The sequence below is a fragment of the Apus apus genome, chromosome 8, assembly GCF_020740795.1.
Source record: "Apus apus isolate bApuApu2 chromosome 8, bApuApu2.pri.cur, whole genome shotgun sequence".
In the NCBI taxonomy this organism is placed as follows: Eukaryota; Metazoa; Chordata; class Aves; order Apodiformes; family Apodidae; genus Apus; species Apus apus.
In genome coordinates this window covers 18,003,531-18,020,113 of record NC_067289.1, presented here as the reverse complement: position 1 = coordinate 18,020,113, position 16,583 = coordinate 18,003,531, and the positions used below count along the sequence as shown (strand labels likewise).

The window sequence follows — 16,583 nt, the reverse complement described above, 5'->3', positions numbered from 1 at the left end:
GAAGGAGATCAGGCCTGATTGCATTTTAGCCTGGTTTGCTAAAAGCAAGACCTGTGTATGATGGCAGCTGCCTGTCTCTGTTTGTCATCACCGCCAGTGAGGAAGGAGCCTGGCAATACTCAAGGGCAAAGTTTTGAGGATGTAAAGTTCCTGGAAGTTTCAGAGATGATGGCAGCAGAGCAGAGGGAGGAGATCTCAGTCAAAAGCTCAGCCCAGAGGGCAGGTCTCACCAGTTCAGACCCACAGAGAGCAGCCAGGCAGCTGGCACAGACTCGCTGCCGAGCAGCAAGGACACAAGGCTCAACCACAGGTGCTGCTACAACGTAGATTTACCTTGGACCTTATCTCTCCTACAACTGAAACTTAGTGGCAACCATTACTTTTAAATTACTTTCTGGTCACTACATCATCTCCAAACAACACTAAAATGAAATCCATATTTGAAAACTATTATTTTCAGGCCCATCTTCCTGAAAATTATGGTATCAAGGACCTACATACAGAGTAAGTATACCTTAGTGTACACATTAGTCTTGCTGGACGTCACCAAGTCATATTCTAGACTGTACATGGAGAGTTATTCCCTTAATTATCGCCTTGCTTGACAGAATTATACTAATCAAAAGACTACCCTGTCTATTATTTGGGGGAAAAATAAACAAGAAACCATCAAACCCCACTTTGTCTTGTCAGCAAAGCCAGAAGGTTACTTCTCGTTAGCTGCTGTCAGACTCATCAGCAGCCTGATCTTTCATCAAACTTCATCCTTTTAAACAGCAAACAGACTTTTAAATACTGCCTCACTTGCATTTACACCACAGGCATCAGCCAGGAGAAGGGCCCAGCAGCATCTGCATTGGTTGCAGTTTGGTCTGAGTTTGGAACACGGAGATGGAAACAGGCAGCTGCCTCTGGCTTGCCAGCACTGCAGGAGGGTTAAAGACACAGTGAATGTTTGTGGGCTCAGTGCTCAGGTTCAGCAGTGTCTGAGGACACCCGTGATACAATCAGCTCCCAAAGGCTGCTGAGACCAAGTGCTGTGCCACTGCTGCATGCAGCCATGGGGCAGTGAGTTACTTGTCATCCTCAAGATATTCATGGTGCAGGAGTGACTCAAACTTTGGTCCCACAGGATAAAACATGAGATTTTGAGGGGGAAAAAAATAAATAATTGTTTACAAAGGCAAAGTAGGGAGAAGAATGGTTACAATCCAGCCCATACCTTTGCAGTTGCCATGATTTGATGGTGAGCTGGAAGAGAGAAGACACTTCTGCAGCAATCATCTTCCCTACTCCAGCTCTGGACTGCCCCACAGGATACCACCACTGACACTCGCTGGGGGCACAGGGGGCTGAATACTTTGCTCTCCCTTAGAGGGTCTCCAATTTTTGCACACATGCTAAAATTTAGCATCAGAATTCGACATTTGGGAAATCCAATAGCTCCCAGTTTACAGGGAGATATTGAGGCACCAGAGGATACAGGATTAGCACTGTCACCCTGCACACAGCAGAGGTAGGAAATGGATTGACAATACCTGATTTTCCATCTTCAGTTCAAACAGAGACTTCCCACTTCCATTTCACCATTAGAATGAGATTCCTACAAAGAAACTCTAAAGTGAGGTTTCCATCTTTCCATCAGTCAGCAATGTCACCAATCCAGGCCATGGCAGTCTCATATACCCAGGTAACCCTTCCCTGTCTCTCTCTCTCACACACACAAGCTTACTGTATGTACTAATGTGCAATCAAAGCTCCCTACCCCTTTCCTCTGCTATGCTTAGGTAGACAGAAGCACTATTATCATGCTGTGCAAAAATTACTGAAAGTAATACAGAAACCAAAATAGACTCATTTTAGGTAGAAGATAAAATAATTGCACTACAAGAAAACATCACTGCATATATCCTTAGGGGACTCAGAGAAATCAGTTCTTCCCTCAAGATGCTTATAACTGCAGTAGACTGACAGGATTCATGTTCCTGACAGCCTATGTGTCCTTTTTAAGGTAAGTGACCAGCACAAAACAGACAAGCTCCTATCTCTGTTGGACAAAAATAGCTTCCAAAAAGCTTCCTCAGGTCCTTTGCTCATAAACAGCAAATGTCAGAAATCACCAAGTTTAGATACTGGGGGCTAAAAGAACCATGAGGATTAACCAGCACAGTGCAACTCATAATTAACCAATAAGCCTTCACAGGCAAACAAAATCAGAATAAGCCTTTACCTACTCCAAGGCTTTTTCTTGAATGTGACTATCTACCTGCTTCTCAGCTATCCTGACTCACACACTAAGATATCTGCAATGTCAGCCTTCACTAAGACACAAAGAAAAACATTAGGGTTCCTGCAAAGATAATAGCAGAAATGCTCCTACTATTTTGCTCAGTGGTTCAGTTACTAAAGAGGGGGTTTTGGTTTAGCTTTGTCTCCATTTTTAGTGTTTTGTCCCCTTTGTTATTTAAACAGAGCACCACTAGTCTCTAAGGTAAGTAAAATAGCCAGTCACTCATTCTTGAACTTCTAGGGTCATTTTTACCATGCTGATCTTTGCCTGTTTGCAACACTCAGTCAGTACATATCTTTACTAAAGTATCAGCAGCTTTTATGGGACCTCTGGCCCAATTACCATACAAAAGCCTTCATGCCTTAACAGCTGCTCTGAAGGAGCTAATGGCTTCTGTAGGAATAACATCTGCGCTCATTTTTTATTATACATCACATCCTTAAGTGTCAGAGATTTGGTACAGTCTTTTACCCAAACGTCCTGGAAAGATGTATCTAACAACAACACTTTATCCACTCATTGGAGCACCTAATGCTCACTGCCTATTTGCAATGCTTAATTATATTCCAAATAGGGGATGAAATGTGCCTACTCCATAGCCCAGCACACAAAGAAAGCATGCAGTCTACTCAAACATATGACATTAAATGGTACTCAATGGAATTCTCGGCACCAAATGCAAAGGATTGTGATCCAGCAACCACAGACTGCAGAGGAGGCAGGGGAATGACTTGTAAAAAGAGTTCAAAATGTTCTTTGTCACAGTAGCTGTCAGACATGTCTTTGCTTCCCTGCCAAGCCCTGCACCTCCACCTCACAGCCAGGAGTTGTCTTCTGCACCATGCCAGCAGAATGCTGTAGGCTGCAGGTGGTGCACTGTGCCATTGCCAAGCAGTCACGTCATCGCTGCGTGAAGCTTCTCTGATGGCCCAAGTCAGAAGTTTCCTTTCCACAGCCGCCTTAAAATGGGATGTTTTTGGTGTCGACCATCAGCAAAAAGGGCACCTTTGTGATGTATCAGCTGGAAATAAGGAGGATGGGGAAGGCACAGCCAGAGGCAAGCAAATGGAAGAATCTCCAGGAGACCCCTTGGTAGAGCAGGAACTCATAACCATGCCTGTGTCCCTCTGCAGTAACTTGGTGTTCAAGCAAAGTTGCCCAAAGGTGCATGCATAGTAACTCTTCAGCTCTGCTGTTGACCTAATTTAGGCCACATCTTCTGAAACAGTTCGATAATCAATGCAAGAAGCATTTTTCTCCTTTACTACTGAAGGTGGGTTTTGATGCTTTCTGGATGTTTAATGCTTCTTTCAAGTTGTTTTTTTCCCAGCTTGCCAGGTGGACAGCAGAGTTTTCATCTGTACATGCTGATAAAGTTTTAGTGAATTATGAACCTCAGAGCTTGTGAGAAAGGCAACTTTGATCCACTGTCCACCCAAAATAAACAGAGATGGATGGGGTCCTGAGGAAAGCTGGTCCTGCTGTTCAGCTGCCAGCCCTCTGTTCTGCTGGGAAGCTTTTGGCCACCTCACTCTCCTTGGTGTCTGACTCTACTGAGGCCATACTGCAGGAATCATTGTACGTGTCTGCAAAGGAGGACATGGGCATTGTCACTATAATGTCAAAAGGATTTCCAATCTACAGTCTTGAAGTTCATTGTTAAAAGCATGAGATAAAATAATCACAATTCTACTGCTCTTCTAATTCCTTCACTAAAGGCTCTTTTGGCATGTAACTCACTGTTATGTGTGTGTGGCTTTATTTTTCTTTTGAAGCATTAGACATGCCAAAAAATGAGAGCCATAGTTAGGCAGAGAAGGTGAAGATTTCCACAAGAGAGCTGTTGTGGAGGTGAAGGTGCTGCAATTACCAAGCTCCCTTTAAACCACATGAAAGAATCCTGGTTAACTTTCAAAAAGGTTTTTCTCCACTTTAACAAACTGACCAAAAGAACCAGTAACTCAGAGTAAAATGCTGGTAGCTCTCTTACACAGGTGTCCAGGGAATGGCTGTGCCAAATTGTTGCTTTCTTCTGTTACCAGAAAAAAAGCAGGACACCTCTTTTGTAATTTACATTTAAGAACAGGCAATAATTAATCTAAAATTTTAAGCCTTTGATCTGCAGCACTGCTGAGATTCAGCTTTTCCAGTGAAACCTGTTTGGGTGTTAGGTCAGAACCAAAGCTGAAGAAAGGATGACTTCTAGTGCTGATTTGACTGAGCTGTCACCAGAGCAGCCCTTCCTCCAGCCTTTGCAGCCAGCAGTGAAATACAATGAAAGCAGGAAAGGTTCATGAGACTGGCATGTTTTCAAACCTAGACCAGAACCACAGCACTGATGCTGATCTAAATCCCAACACTACCCATGTCAGGATGAAAGCTATCCTTCAGTAGCCAGCCTGGGCACTGGCAGCCACAGGAGCTGGCTGGGAGATTCAGGTTCTGCCCAGGAAGGGGAAAGCAATTAAAGCATGTCAAGGTAAGTCAATGTGCCCAGCTAGCTCTGACACCCACGGCAGCACATTCCAGGCTGGCTCAGCTGCTTCACCAGAGGCTGCAACACAAACATGCATTCAGGCTGAGTGTTTTAATACAGGAAGTGCACTGTCTATCACACCCTTTTTTATCACATCTTTTTCTAGTATTAATAAATAAATAAATTAAATGCCAATAACACATTTTCTCTATTACCTGCATTGTTGCTCTTAATTATGTTGTTATTGTCCCCCTCTGCTGGCTGCAATATACTGGAAGGAACCCAGTCACTTTTCTCAGAAACCAGTTTCTTCACTAACCTGAAATTCAGAGGGCAGTTAGTGAATTTCCCTACATTCTCCTTCCCTGGGTTCTGTTTTAGAGCTGCATGTTAGGCAGCTATTTCCTAAACTGTGGAAGAAGGTAGAGCACCCAGGGCAGTCCCACAGGTAGCCAGTGGCTAAGTTTCTGCAGACTCAGATGGTGACCCAATATCCCAGATAAAATTCACTTCCAAGCAGACTGTGTGACAAGGAAGCAGTGGCCTTGGCCTGTGTCTCAGATCCTGGGACAAATTCAGAGCTGGAGAAAATTATTATTTCCTATTGTCCATCCCCCTTGCTGTAAATACCATCTGGGGTGGATGGGTTTACTGCACTTCCCACCTACTTCACCTAATGGGACTTGCTCCCATCTGAGCTGCATGCCAGCTCCGAGTGAAGGCTCTGAGTGCACAGGCACTTCATGGAGATCACATTTTCTGCCTCCAAATCACCCATGGAAGGAGAATTCAGATGTCCAGCCAGGCCTGTTCCTAACACTCACTTGTCAGCAAGAGAGAATAAATACACTAAAACATATGTGAGCTCAAGGGGCCACATTCATTCCACTTGGTCAATCACGTCTTATAACTGAGCCTTCAGGGCTAAAACTGCTCTCTGGTTCACTGCTGCAGCTCAGAGGAAGGCATGGGGATTTTACTGATGTGTTCTATGGAAGGGTGCTGCCTCCAACAGTTGTTCTTCTGGCTAGAAGGTGTCAAAAGCCTAAATATTCCCCTCTGTTTCCTTTATTCAAACTCTGTCCTCTTAAGCCTCATGTCACAAGCATTTGGGATGAAAGCCAAACAGGTGGAATTAACCAAAGCTGCTTGTATGTTCTCATTGCCTCTTTCACGTTGCCATCAATGGGGTGGGTGGATTTGGATTGATTTTGAAGAGGCTTTGACATTCTTCTGCATATTTTCCAGGAGGTCACGGCTGTTCTACCTGTCAAATTCTATCTGCTGTACTTACCATTGGCCATTCTCTCCTTCCTGTACAAACTGCACTAAATCTCCATCCTCAAGTGTGAGAGAATCTGGGAAGCAGCTGTCAAAACTGCCTTCTACCCGAAAAAGATTAGTCCCCTAAAAATAAAACAATGCACCAGAAATACAGTCAGTATGGATGAAAGAACACTGTGCAAGAGAGAGCAAGTTTAGTTAAATACTGGTTTAGGCAATTCAAGCTGGCAGAAACTTTTGCTGAAGAGAATTGTGTCACCTTTTATTCCTTTTATCATGCCCAGTTTAAATATCATTCAAACTTAGGACAGAACTCTACTGTGCATTCAGGTTTTAGAATTAACCAGCCAGTCATGATTCTGACATAGGAATTGGGTTTGTGACACCAGGTTAAGTTATCTGGAAAAACCTGAAACTGCTTTTTTAAAGGCTGAGTTTTCCTGCAATTTTCTAACAGTAGGGGTGACTTTTTATGGTCCTGGTCAACAAAATAGTCTTGCAATAATCTCCTAATAATCTCCTAATACCCAGGTCAAATTGCCATCTTCTGTATTCCCATCCATCCGTGAATTTAAAGGTAGTATAAACTAAACCTTTGCAGGTTAAATCATGACCTTTAGAGAAGATGAGGTTGCACTGGGAAAGGGCAGTGCAAGTTGTGAAAGGAATTACATTGTTAGGGTTGGTCTCTTCTTCCAAGTCAGAAGAGTTGGAGAGTTCATCTGTGCTGGAGGGGATGGCTTCAAAATCCTCAAATGTGTCTAGAGATGGCATTTGTCTGCTGGGCCAACCTTTTCAAAGGAGATAAACCAAAAAGAGTTAGCTATCAGTCATTAGCCTCTTTCAAACTCAGTCTTTTAAAAATCCATGTCACAGTTCACTTCCCACTATTCCACTTACTCACTTGCATGTATCTTTTTGCAACTTGTTTCCTGATTTTGCCAAAAATTACATAGCAGCCATTATTCTGTGTGTCTAAAAACCTGTACTGCTTGCTGTCATTGTGGGAGAGCAGACTGTGTGGCCACGGTGTGCATGCCCATCAATACCTTGAGAGTTTAGCATTCCTAAATCCCTTCATTTCAGGAGGTTCAGAAAGCAAGGACCAGGAGCATTTCTGCAGCACAAGCGCTGTAGCAAAGGATAACTTTTGGTGATATGACTGTCAGAAGGTCATGCTCATTCAGTGTCCAACTTACCTCCACAGGTTTATCTAGAAATTGAAGTCCAAAGTAATTTAATATTTGTTGTCTTCTTCTCTCCATTGCACTTCAAGGTAATATTAGCACCTGAGCAACTTACAAGACTATACCCTGGAGCAGGCTGGAAGTGCAGGGAAGGGACAGAGTAAACAAGGTACAAAAACATCCAGACTTCGGTGGTAGGTAGAGGAGATCTCACAAATATTTCTGCTGTTGGCAGTCTTATTGCATGATTTGCACTGAAAATCACCCCAGCCCAGTGGGAGGGACTAAATGAGAGATTTCCAGCCCAAGCATAACAGTCAGTCTCTTTACCTACAAAGGCATGCCCAGAGATGTGTCCTGAGGGAAATTCAGGCTGAGCCTTAGGGGACCTGCCTGCCTCAGGCATGATGGAAAAGTAACTCAGCCTCTTCTGCACTGATGGCAATCATCATCTGCACTGTCCTTCACACTTGATGCCTGTCCCTTTTATTACAGGGGTGACTACAGCCCAGCTAGGAGGAAAGAGACCTTGCATCTACCAAGGGATTCTGCAGCCCTGACAGATACAAGCTGAATGGAGTCAGTCAAATCATCAGGGGTTTCCTATGCCATGTACCTGCTGGGCATTACCTGATTCACAGGGACTTGGGTTGAGGAGATGCTAAATCAAGTTACTTAGAGCCTTAGGGCCACTGCTCTCAGTCAGCAGTGCTCTGGCAACAAGGCTCAGAGCCAGATACTCATGCAGTGGGTTTATACATAACCCAGCACTAACAACCCACAGCAAAACCTGGCCTGAGACAATACAAAACCTGAGCCAGGCAGTTCAAGATGTAAACAGAAAAGTGATCTGATCTGGGAGAAATAGGTTTATTAATCAATTTAATTCCTCCCCATGCACATCAGCCTGCTGCAGGCACTGGTTGGTGCAACGTGGTCATGCAGCTTTGCAGCCCCTTCTCCTCCCTCCTGTCACATGGTGGCTGTGACTGTTCCCACCACTGCAATTCAGTTATAAGAGGGACCATGACCCTCATCCACCAGAGCAGCATCCTCAGTTACAACCCTACAACTATGGTTAGGGTTAGAACCAGCGCCATAAGGTCATCCTTACTTTTCAAGGTGTAAACCAGCCTCTGAATTGTGCGTTCAAGTGTTGTGTTGGGCTGTGAGTGTCCCTGCCAAGTTCTACACCAACAGGTATTTGAAACATAAGACACAATTTCAATTGCAGACCAGGCAGGATATAGAACTGAACTCCATATTCTGCATCAGATGAATCACACCAGCAAAATACTAGCAACTGTCTAAATGTATAAGAATACATTGATGCTAATGAGTTTCAAAATGCTACAGCAATTTCAGTTCAAACTCACAGGCTGGGCTACAAGAACCAAACAAAAAAGATAACCCTCTTCCCCCTTAGACAAAGCTGCAGTGATATTTTGCCATTTATTTGTAGAAAGCATCCAAGGCAGAAATCTAAACAGCACAGATTCCTTACACATACATGCATCAGCCTTCCTCTTCCATACAAATTGCTACTCTAATTTCAGAGACTAAAAAATAGTCTAAGCTTTACAGACTTCATTCAAGCTATAAAATCACACAGATCAAATTATGAGCTCTCTGACATCTATTAAAAATATTTTCAGCTGTGCTTGACCTACAGAAAACCAGGATCTGCGACATTGTTTCTCTACCTGCTAGTGATCCAAGCTTGTTCTTTCATTGCTTTCATGGGAAATAATGTTCATTAAAAAAAGATAAAAATCTCTTTAAGCTAAAGAGAATAAATGTTATCAGGAATATACATTACACTCTCAAATTGAGATGATATATGGTTTAATTTTGTTTACCTGTCTGTGAGGCAGATCTAGGTACAGGTCTCATGGTGGAACCGGTATTACATTTAGTCTGGGCCAATATGGTGTTCTCAAAAGCATCTGTGACAGGAAGTACAGTTTGTGTCTTCAAGGTGAAATAGTGACCAGACAACCAGTACAAAGTGAGTTCCTGAATCACCTCTGCAACTGGAAGTCTCTTTAACAAACAGGTGGACTGTGGTCCAACAGTTATAAAAGAGGAGACACACGACCAGCACAAATGAGTGAAAAGACAGCAGCATTCCACAGAAAAACTGTAAGTCTGAGAAGGACAGAGAACAGCCAAATGAATCAAACAGAAATATTGATGTTAATTAAGGAAAAGGATAGCTGGGTAGCCAGTGCAGTGTTCTATTTCGTTCCAGTTTCCTTACCCATTTTGAACATATTTTCCTTGCAGCATTTCAAATAATTCTGAAGGTGATGGTATATGGCTTTGATGCCCACCCTTACAGCAATGAAAGGGGACCAGGGAGGCTCTTCTTCCCAGCCAGAAATTAATGATTTTATTCTTGATGAATGCAACACAGTTTTGCAGGGGAAAGTTTTTATCTAAGTACATTAAATCCTTTGCATTATTAACTCTGCTAGAGCCCTGGCAACAGCAGCAGAATCTTCTGGTAAAGGGATTATAATGTTAATTGTTTCCTAATTAAAGGAACTAATTCTGGTGAGGGATGTTGTGCAGGAAGACCGTGTTTTTAACCACTGAGGATCAACTCAGCTCTATCCTATGGATAATACTTATACCTTGGAATTCCCATGCCCCTGCAGCCAGCTGGCATGCTGAGCTCAGAGGTATCTGTCAGTGAGGGAGGTATAAAAAGCAGAGTTTGGGATTTTCTGGTGCTGGGTACCAGGATGATTCCAAACATAATGCCAGGAGTCACTGGCAGAAGGAAATATTCTGCAAACAGGAAAACTATTTCCTTTGCTGTCTCTGAATTTTTTCTTCCAACCTCCCTGTTCCAGTCTCCTGCTGAGAGTGACACAGGAGATAGCCCTGATATGTCTCCAGTTCCATCACTGATCTGGCCACCTGCCCTTTCTGCCAAGGTTTTATACAGAGCAACACAATCCTAAGACAGGATTCCTTGGCTTATATCTCTCTCCTCCCTGTCCTGCAGCAGGGGTACCTGACTGCTTGTGCCCACACTGCAATGTGCCCTGGCAAATGCTCATGTAAAGGGGCAAAGATGACAGTGGAAGCTGGAGATCTTTCCATTGGCTGGGGAATAACTTCCCTGTTTAACCCTTTGGTATTTTTTCAACAGTAATTGGATGAATCTGCTGCAACAAACAGGTGGAAATTCTGCTTGGCTGAAATGAAACACTGCACCTTACATGAAGAGTAATGCACAGTCTAGCCTGTTCTGTAGCCTTCATGCAGATGGCTCCTGCTGCTCTTATTAGATAAAGACACTAATAAGCGAAGAAGGATGCAAATGGCCAGACTGCAGGTGAAGGGGAACAGTGATGCCTTGACACCCTGCTGCTGCACTCTGTGGAGTGGGGTGGAAGCCAGGCAGAAAAGTCAGATCCAGATCACAGTCTAGAGCATTACTTCCCAAAACAGGTAGAGAATTAGGAGTTTCATTTAGGCCCATCCCTAGATGAAAGTTGGTAAATATAACATGAGTGCAGGGGACAGGCAAGGGGGTGACAAGCTGTGCTTATTACACTTAAACAGATAAACTGACACCAAGCCCCTAAACAACTCCAGTGTCACCTGCCAGCAGTGATGAGATGTGAATTCAGTGAATAATATAGAAAAATTGCCAAGCAGGTTTCCATGCAGGATCAAAATACTCATACCTTCAAACCCCAGGGGAGTTGGGTCACTCTTTATTTCATGTCTCTTGACTTTAACTGCAGGAACAAGGGGACCTGTGTGAAGTTTGCAGAGTCACAAGGCTGTAAATACTGTTAAAACATAAACTTGCTTTTCCATTACCTGGAAACACTAGCTGCCTAATACTTTCTATTTCACCCAGAAGAATGACCAACCTCTAAATTCTAAGTGGTGAAGATAAACACTTCTGTGATATGGATAGGAAACAGAGCCCTCTTTGCAAAACACATAAGACATAGTAACTGCATCTGCTTCCCCCATCAGGTTTCACAGATGTTTTCTTTCCCTCTTGTCCAGGAGGTGGCACTTCCACAGGCAGACTCACCATCATCTTCCCACCCACACGGCTGGCAGGGAAGAGCCCACAAAACCCAACACCTACGCCCCACGGAAGTGAAGGGCATCCATCACAGGTCCACACACAGTGCCCCTCCTGTGCCCTGACCCCACAAGTGGAGCACTGGTGATGAGGAGGATCAGCACCCAGCAGTGTGCTTTGAGTGCATTCACTGGGATGATCCACACACCCTGGCTAGATCTGCATTTGGCTAATGCTGAGACAAGACTCAGGCTTCAGTTCTTCTGTCACCTGAAATATTTTCTTAAAGCAGATGCTGTAAATAAAGCACTCAATTGAAAAGCACTGATTTTGTTTTCTAGCTTTCAAAATCATTACGAAAGCAGTTTTCTCAGCATTCCAAAAAATTCTCAAGAGTCTTGTGATGCACAGGATCCCAGGACAGGATTTTTTTTATATGAAACTTTAATAAAGTTGAATTTCACTGTAATTCACACTCTCTTCCATAAACCACACTGAAGAATAAACCATGGTTGCCCACTCACTTTCTACATCCATGCTGCTTTCTATTCCTCAGTTTAGGAAATAAATAGAAAATAATTCAGTCTTCCCATAACCTAGAAACTGATCATGTATTTCTGAAGCTGCTGCTGAGGACAGAAATCTTTATGAACCTCTTCACCTGTGGTATGCCCATCATTGCCAGGTGGTGATGTTTTCATATTACTGTCTAAAGAGCTTGGCAAGGAAACATTTATAGGAAGGATGTCTCACATCCTTCCTCTGCCAATAACCTCACCACACTCATTTCATGACAGCTTCATTGCACAGTTCATATCCTTCACAACTATTTAGAATGCACTAAATACTGTGCAACCTTCTCCCTGACAAAAAAAACATTTATACAAATGAATTCTGCCATCTTTCCTTCTATTTTAGTTTGTGAATTGCCCTGCAAATCAGCTCCTCCATTGCAGGAACTGCCAGAAGACATCACATTTAGACCTCCGTGTAAGACCATCTGTTCTGTTCTCAACAGAAACTGTGACATGCAGGCATAGGTGCCGACAATCTTTCTGATTTTCAACACAGCCAACTTGCCCAAATGCATGGGTTGCTTTTGAGTTTAAATGCAGGCATTAATTCAGTAGCTTCCAGTAAATGTTGTAAAAGTGCCTTTTCTCAAAATAATTACAGCTCAAAAATAAAACTTCCAGAACTGTGTAGAGTTCAATGCATTCTGGGCACCTCGCTCCTCTACACATCTGACAATTTCCTTACAATCATAATTGCTAATGAAAATTTTGGTTATTATAAATATACTCAATAATGGCAGCTATTGCTACTCCATTTTGGCTTTCTAACCATCTGACGTCTGCTACGCAAAGCAAAATTCCTAAACAGCTTTAAGGAAATGGAGAAATAATTTCTATTGAATTTCAGTTAAACCAAATGAGCAAGAAGCTGGAAACCTAATCTCACATCAAGTAAAAATCAATCCATTTCCCATGGAAACCAGCACCACTCTGTGAAGTCTATTATGGAGAAACTGGGAGGAGTCACCATATATGCTGGCAGCACACCTTGATATACATTCAAAATGCCTCAGCCTGCCTTGCTGCAGAACTTATTCTGGAACTGACTCTTCTACTGGAACTTCCTGCATTTATAAAAATTGAGCCTGATGTACTCACTCTGTGAATAGCATTTGGCAGTAAATGTGCCAGCAGGAAAGGAGAAGGGTAGCTAAGCAAGCAGCATGACAGTACCTTTGGTCACAGCAGAAGCATTAACTGTGGTGCTGATGGAGGAGGCTAGGGAAAAGCGACGGGTAACTTCTCTTTCCTTAGATTCTGGATCTGGGAGAACAGACAGATGCAATGCAGGGCAGGATTAGAGGTTAATAAGCACTGAGGGTAAAAGATGTCCAAAGCAAAGCAGCAGCTGAAAAAGGGTAAATAGAAGGTAGGTTGCTCCTCTAAAACAGCCAGGGAAAATGCCCTCAGCAAAGTGAAAAGCACAGGAAAGGGTTTATATGAACACATTTTCAAAGCAATTCCAATTGCACCAATTTGAATACTCCAGAAAGGAGTCTTATGCCTATTGATATTTTAGCAACCAACTAGTGTCTAAGTACAGCTACAAAACACAGAGAGATGAGCATGATGGTTAGAATGGTGTGTGTGTCTACAGATGAGGTTTGGATCATTTTAGACACTGAACTTCTTGTTCTGTCATGAGTGTCCTGAAATACACTGAAAACCAAACATGAATGGTTTGGAGTTCATATTTGACATTTCTAGACGTTAACTGTATGAATACCTGAAAACATTCTCTGAGCCTCCATCCAAATCAGCTTGGAGAAAGTGGAGGCAACAGACAATCAGGTTCCTGCCTTTTCTCCAAGTCCACTCAGGAATGAAGACACAACTTCCTCAGATTTCACTGTGAGATGTCAGTAGCATTTTTGAGTCAAAATATTTCATAAACAGATCAGAAGTATAAATGGACCAACAGTTGGCTACCTTCAGAGAGCACATGATGTTTCAAAACACATTAAGGTCATTATGCGGCTCTTAAGTGATCATGTCTACACATCTACAAGCGCATCAGTCTACTTCTTGCACAAAATACAGCAGCACCATTTCGAACAAAAAGTTGCTTACTTACAAAAAATTCAGGATAACTTTTTAGTCTGTTATGCTGAAAACACTCAAAGCACATGTGCTGCATGACTCAAGTGAGCATTTCCATTGAGACATGAGCAGAGCTATTGACACGCTTCATAACTGAGCTTCAGTGAGATCCTTGAACACTTTACCAGGATACAGCCTCAGCTGAAAATTGTATTAGAAATTGCTTTAAGTATTTTGTTGAAGGTTTTCATATTTGTCTATGATTTTCATGTTTTCCTATTTGAAAATACCAAATAAATATTTAGGTAAAAATGAATCAGTTCTATTTTCACAGAAAAATTTCCTGGGGTAGCTGAAGAATCATATCACACATAGCTCTTTGCTTATATGCTTTGTTGAATCTTATCCCAGATGGCAGAGGGACCTTCCTATTCCCATTGTCTTCTTTCTCTTACTACATCTGCCTTTTTTTCTCTTTTTCTGTTTTGCTTCCATGAGTAAATGGCTTACAGCCCTAGAATAAAATAAGTTTCAGGTGAATTTACATTTCAGGTTTAGATATCCTCTGTGGAACTATACTACTATGAAGACTTCCTTGCCAGAGATCTTAAAATTCTTTTTCCCATCCCTCATCTTCACATTTCCTTATTTTAATGTTCAGTCACACAACACTTTGTTTTACTTTGTTTTTTCCATATGTCTGCCTAGTAAATGTCACATACACTATATGTTTCCAGTGGAGCAGAAATTAGCAGGACTGCTTGAACTGCAATTTCTATAATCTTTTATCATGCCAAAACATCAGGAAACCATATTAGCTCCCTAAAAATCCCAGTGCCACTTTAACTGTAGATTGGCTACTGTAAAAAGATGCACTTCCTTAAAAGCACAGGCATTCAAGTACCTCCTCATTCACACCTCTTAAAAGGTTGAGGAAAATGAGAGGTTAAACTGCTCTGGATAACAATCACAATGGAATGGGCTCCACATTTAGGCTGCTGTAACTGTCCTCATTAAAATACAAAGAAAAATTAACTTTGTAATTATGGTGTTGGGCTACCTTTACACCACATCATGCAGCTCTTGGAAACCCTCTGCCAGCTCCAAGGAACATGAGCTTGGCTCTGCAAACTAGGACAGCTATGGCTGACCCAGGGGTGGGGGAGATGCAGAGTGCTACAAGGCTTTCACACAGTCTGGTGCTGGTTCTGCTATGGCTGCCTTGGGGGTCTCTGCATTGATGGAGTGCAGGTTGGCTAAGTTTCTCCTCCAGACATCAGCATTTCTTTGGCCAAAACACCAAAGTGCTTATGTACAATATTTCTACCCCATCATATCCAGCCTGGGCAGACAGTTCAGCGGCGCTCTGAGCATCCTTGCTCTACTGCCAGTTGACAATCCATCAAGAAATCTTGTTTTCCCCCTAGTTAATCTTGTTATTTTTTTTGTTTAACCCTTCTCTTACACGTGTTCTGGAAATGAACAGACACAGTGGGTCTGAAGCAAAGGATGCTCAGCTCAGTATGCCACCTCCTGCCATGGTCAGTAATGAATCCTTAGACAAAGGAGTCAAGAGCAGGACAAATTTATTGCAGTAACTTCCCTGTTACCTTCTTACAGCTTCTGCCCTGCCTGAACAGCCAGTCCATACAGAGCTAGCACAGCTTTGCCTTGTCACTGCCTGGAGAAATGACCACGCTCTGCCAGTCATCCAGGCTATTTGCCAACTGGTTTCTAGATCAGTAGCAGATTAGCAACTGAACAGCACAACAAAGTGAAATGGGACATTGGGTAATGGAGGTGTTTCATAGGACTCTCAAGTAGCCAGACCCAGCAAGTCTTTGAGCTGAGAGTGCCTCCAGCTTAGGGGATAGGAGCTCTTCTGATCTGTGCTTTGCTCTCTTGAACACTGAATACAAAGCAAGACATTTCACATGACAAAAAAAATTCAGATAAAACAGCAGAAGAGGCCCAAACCAGAACTGTAGATCCAAACTAGCCCAAAATTCAGCATTTTCCTGCATTTCTGAAATCTGTATTTTGTTATCAATTTCCCCAAGTCACAGGATCTGAAAAGCACTCCCTTTTTTGTATTCTGAACATTGAACTGATTTGTCCATCTTGAATCTTATTACCAAGTGCAGCCTTAACCTTGAAGCCAGTGTCTTATGGCTGCACTGCCTCCTGGTGTGTTCTCATCTACTTTATAATGCTTCTCTCTTTTTATTCTTTCATTTTGCTTCTTCCTTCTTTGATGCTCACCCTCTCTAGCACTGAACACTTATCCTTTCTCTCACAGAGGGAATGTAAATAACAATAGAGTAATTACATTATATTTTCAGAGAGTGATTATAAATAGTAATTCAATTTAATTTCTATTCACTTTTTTTTTTTCCTCTGAAGTCTCTTCCTGGAACAGCCACTACAGGAACATGCAGTGATCTCTACTTGTGGATACTAAGTGTCTGCTAAACACTTATGCACAAAGACTCAGAACACACTATTTTACAGTGTTCCATAGCAATTAAGTAAACTGGCAGTAAGTCCCAGATCTTCTGAATCCCAGTCCCCCAGAGTAACCACCAGGCCATGGCCAAGCAACATTTGAAAAAAAACCAGAGAGATCCAACCAGTGAACAATTTAACACATGAAATCCTTGTGTAGCACAACACA

The 16,583-nt window shown here is 42.5% G+C and overlaps 1 protein-coding gene across 14 annotated transcripts in view; it reads right to left on the bottom strand.

Annotated features, from left to right (window-relative positions):
- Positions 1 to 80: 80 nt before the first annotated feature.
- Positions 81 to 16,583, bottom strand: part of MCF2L2 (MCF.2 cell line derived transforming sequence-like 2) — a 169,320-nt gene continuing 152,817 nt past the window's right edge. For 7 of the 14 annotated variants that reach the window (XM_051626403.1, XM_051626400.1, XM_051626406.1 and 4 more), the window contains 7 exons: positions 13,043 to 13,132; positions 10,939 to 11,010; positions 9,097 to 9,183; positions 6,723 to 6,841; positions 6,061 to 6,173; positions 4,982 to 5,085; positions 81 to 3,876 (listed from right to left, as the gene is read on the bottom strand). In XM_051626403.1, coding sequence (XP_051482363.1) covers positions 3,776 to 3,876; positions 4,982 to 5,085; positions 6,061 to 6,173; positions 6,723 to 6,841; positions 9,097 to 9,183; positions 10,939 to 11,010; positions 13,043 to 13,132 — 686 coding nt within the window. In that variant the 3' untranslated portion in view covers positions 81 to 3,775. The remainder of the gene's footprint in view (positions 3,877 to 4,981; positions 5,086 to 6,060; positions 6,174 to 6,722; positions 6,842 to 9,096; positions 9,184 to 10,938; positions 11,011 to 13,042; positions 13,133 to 16,583) is intronic. The other 7 variants (XM_051626412.1, XM_051626414.1, XM_051626402.1 and 4 more) reach the window with 6 other exon arrangements.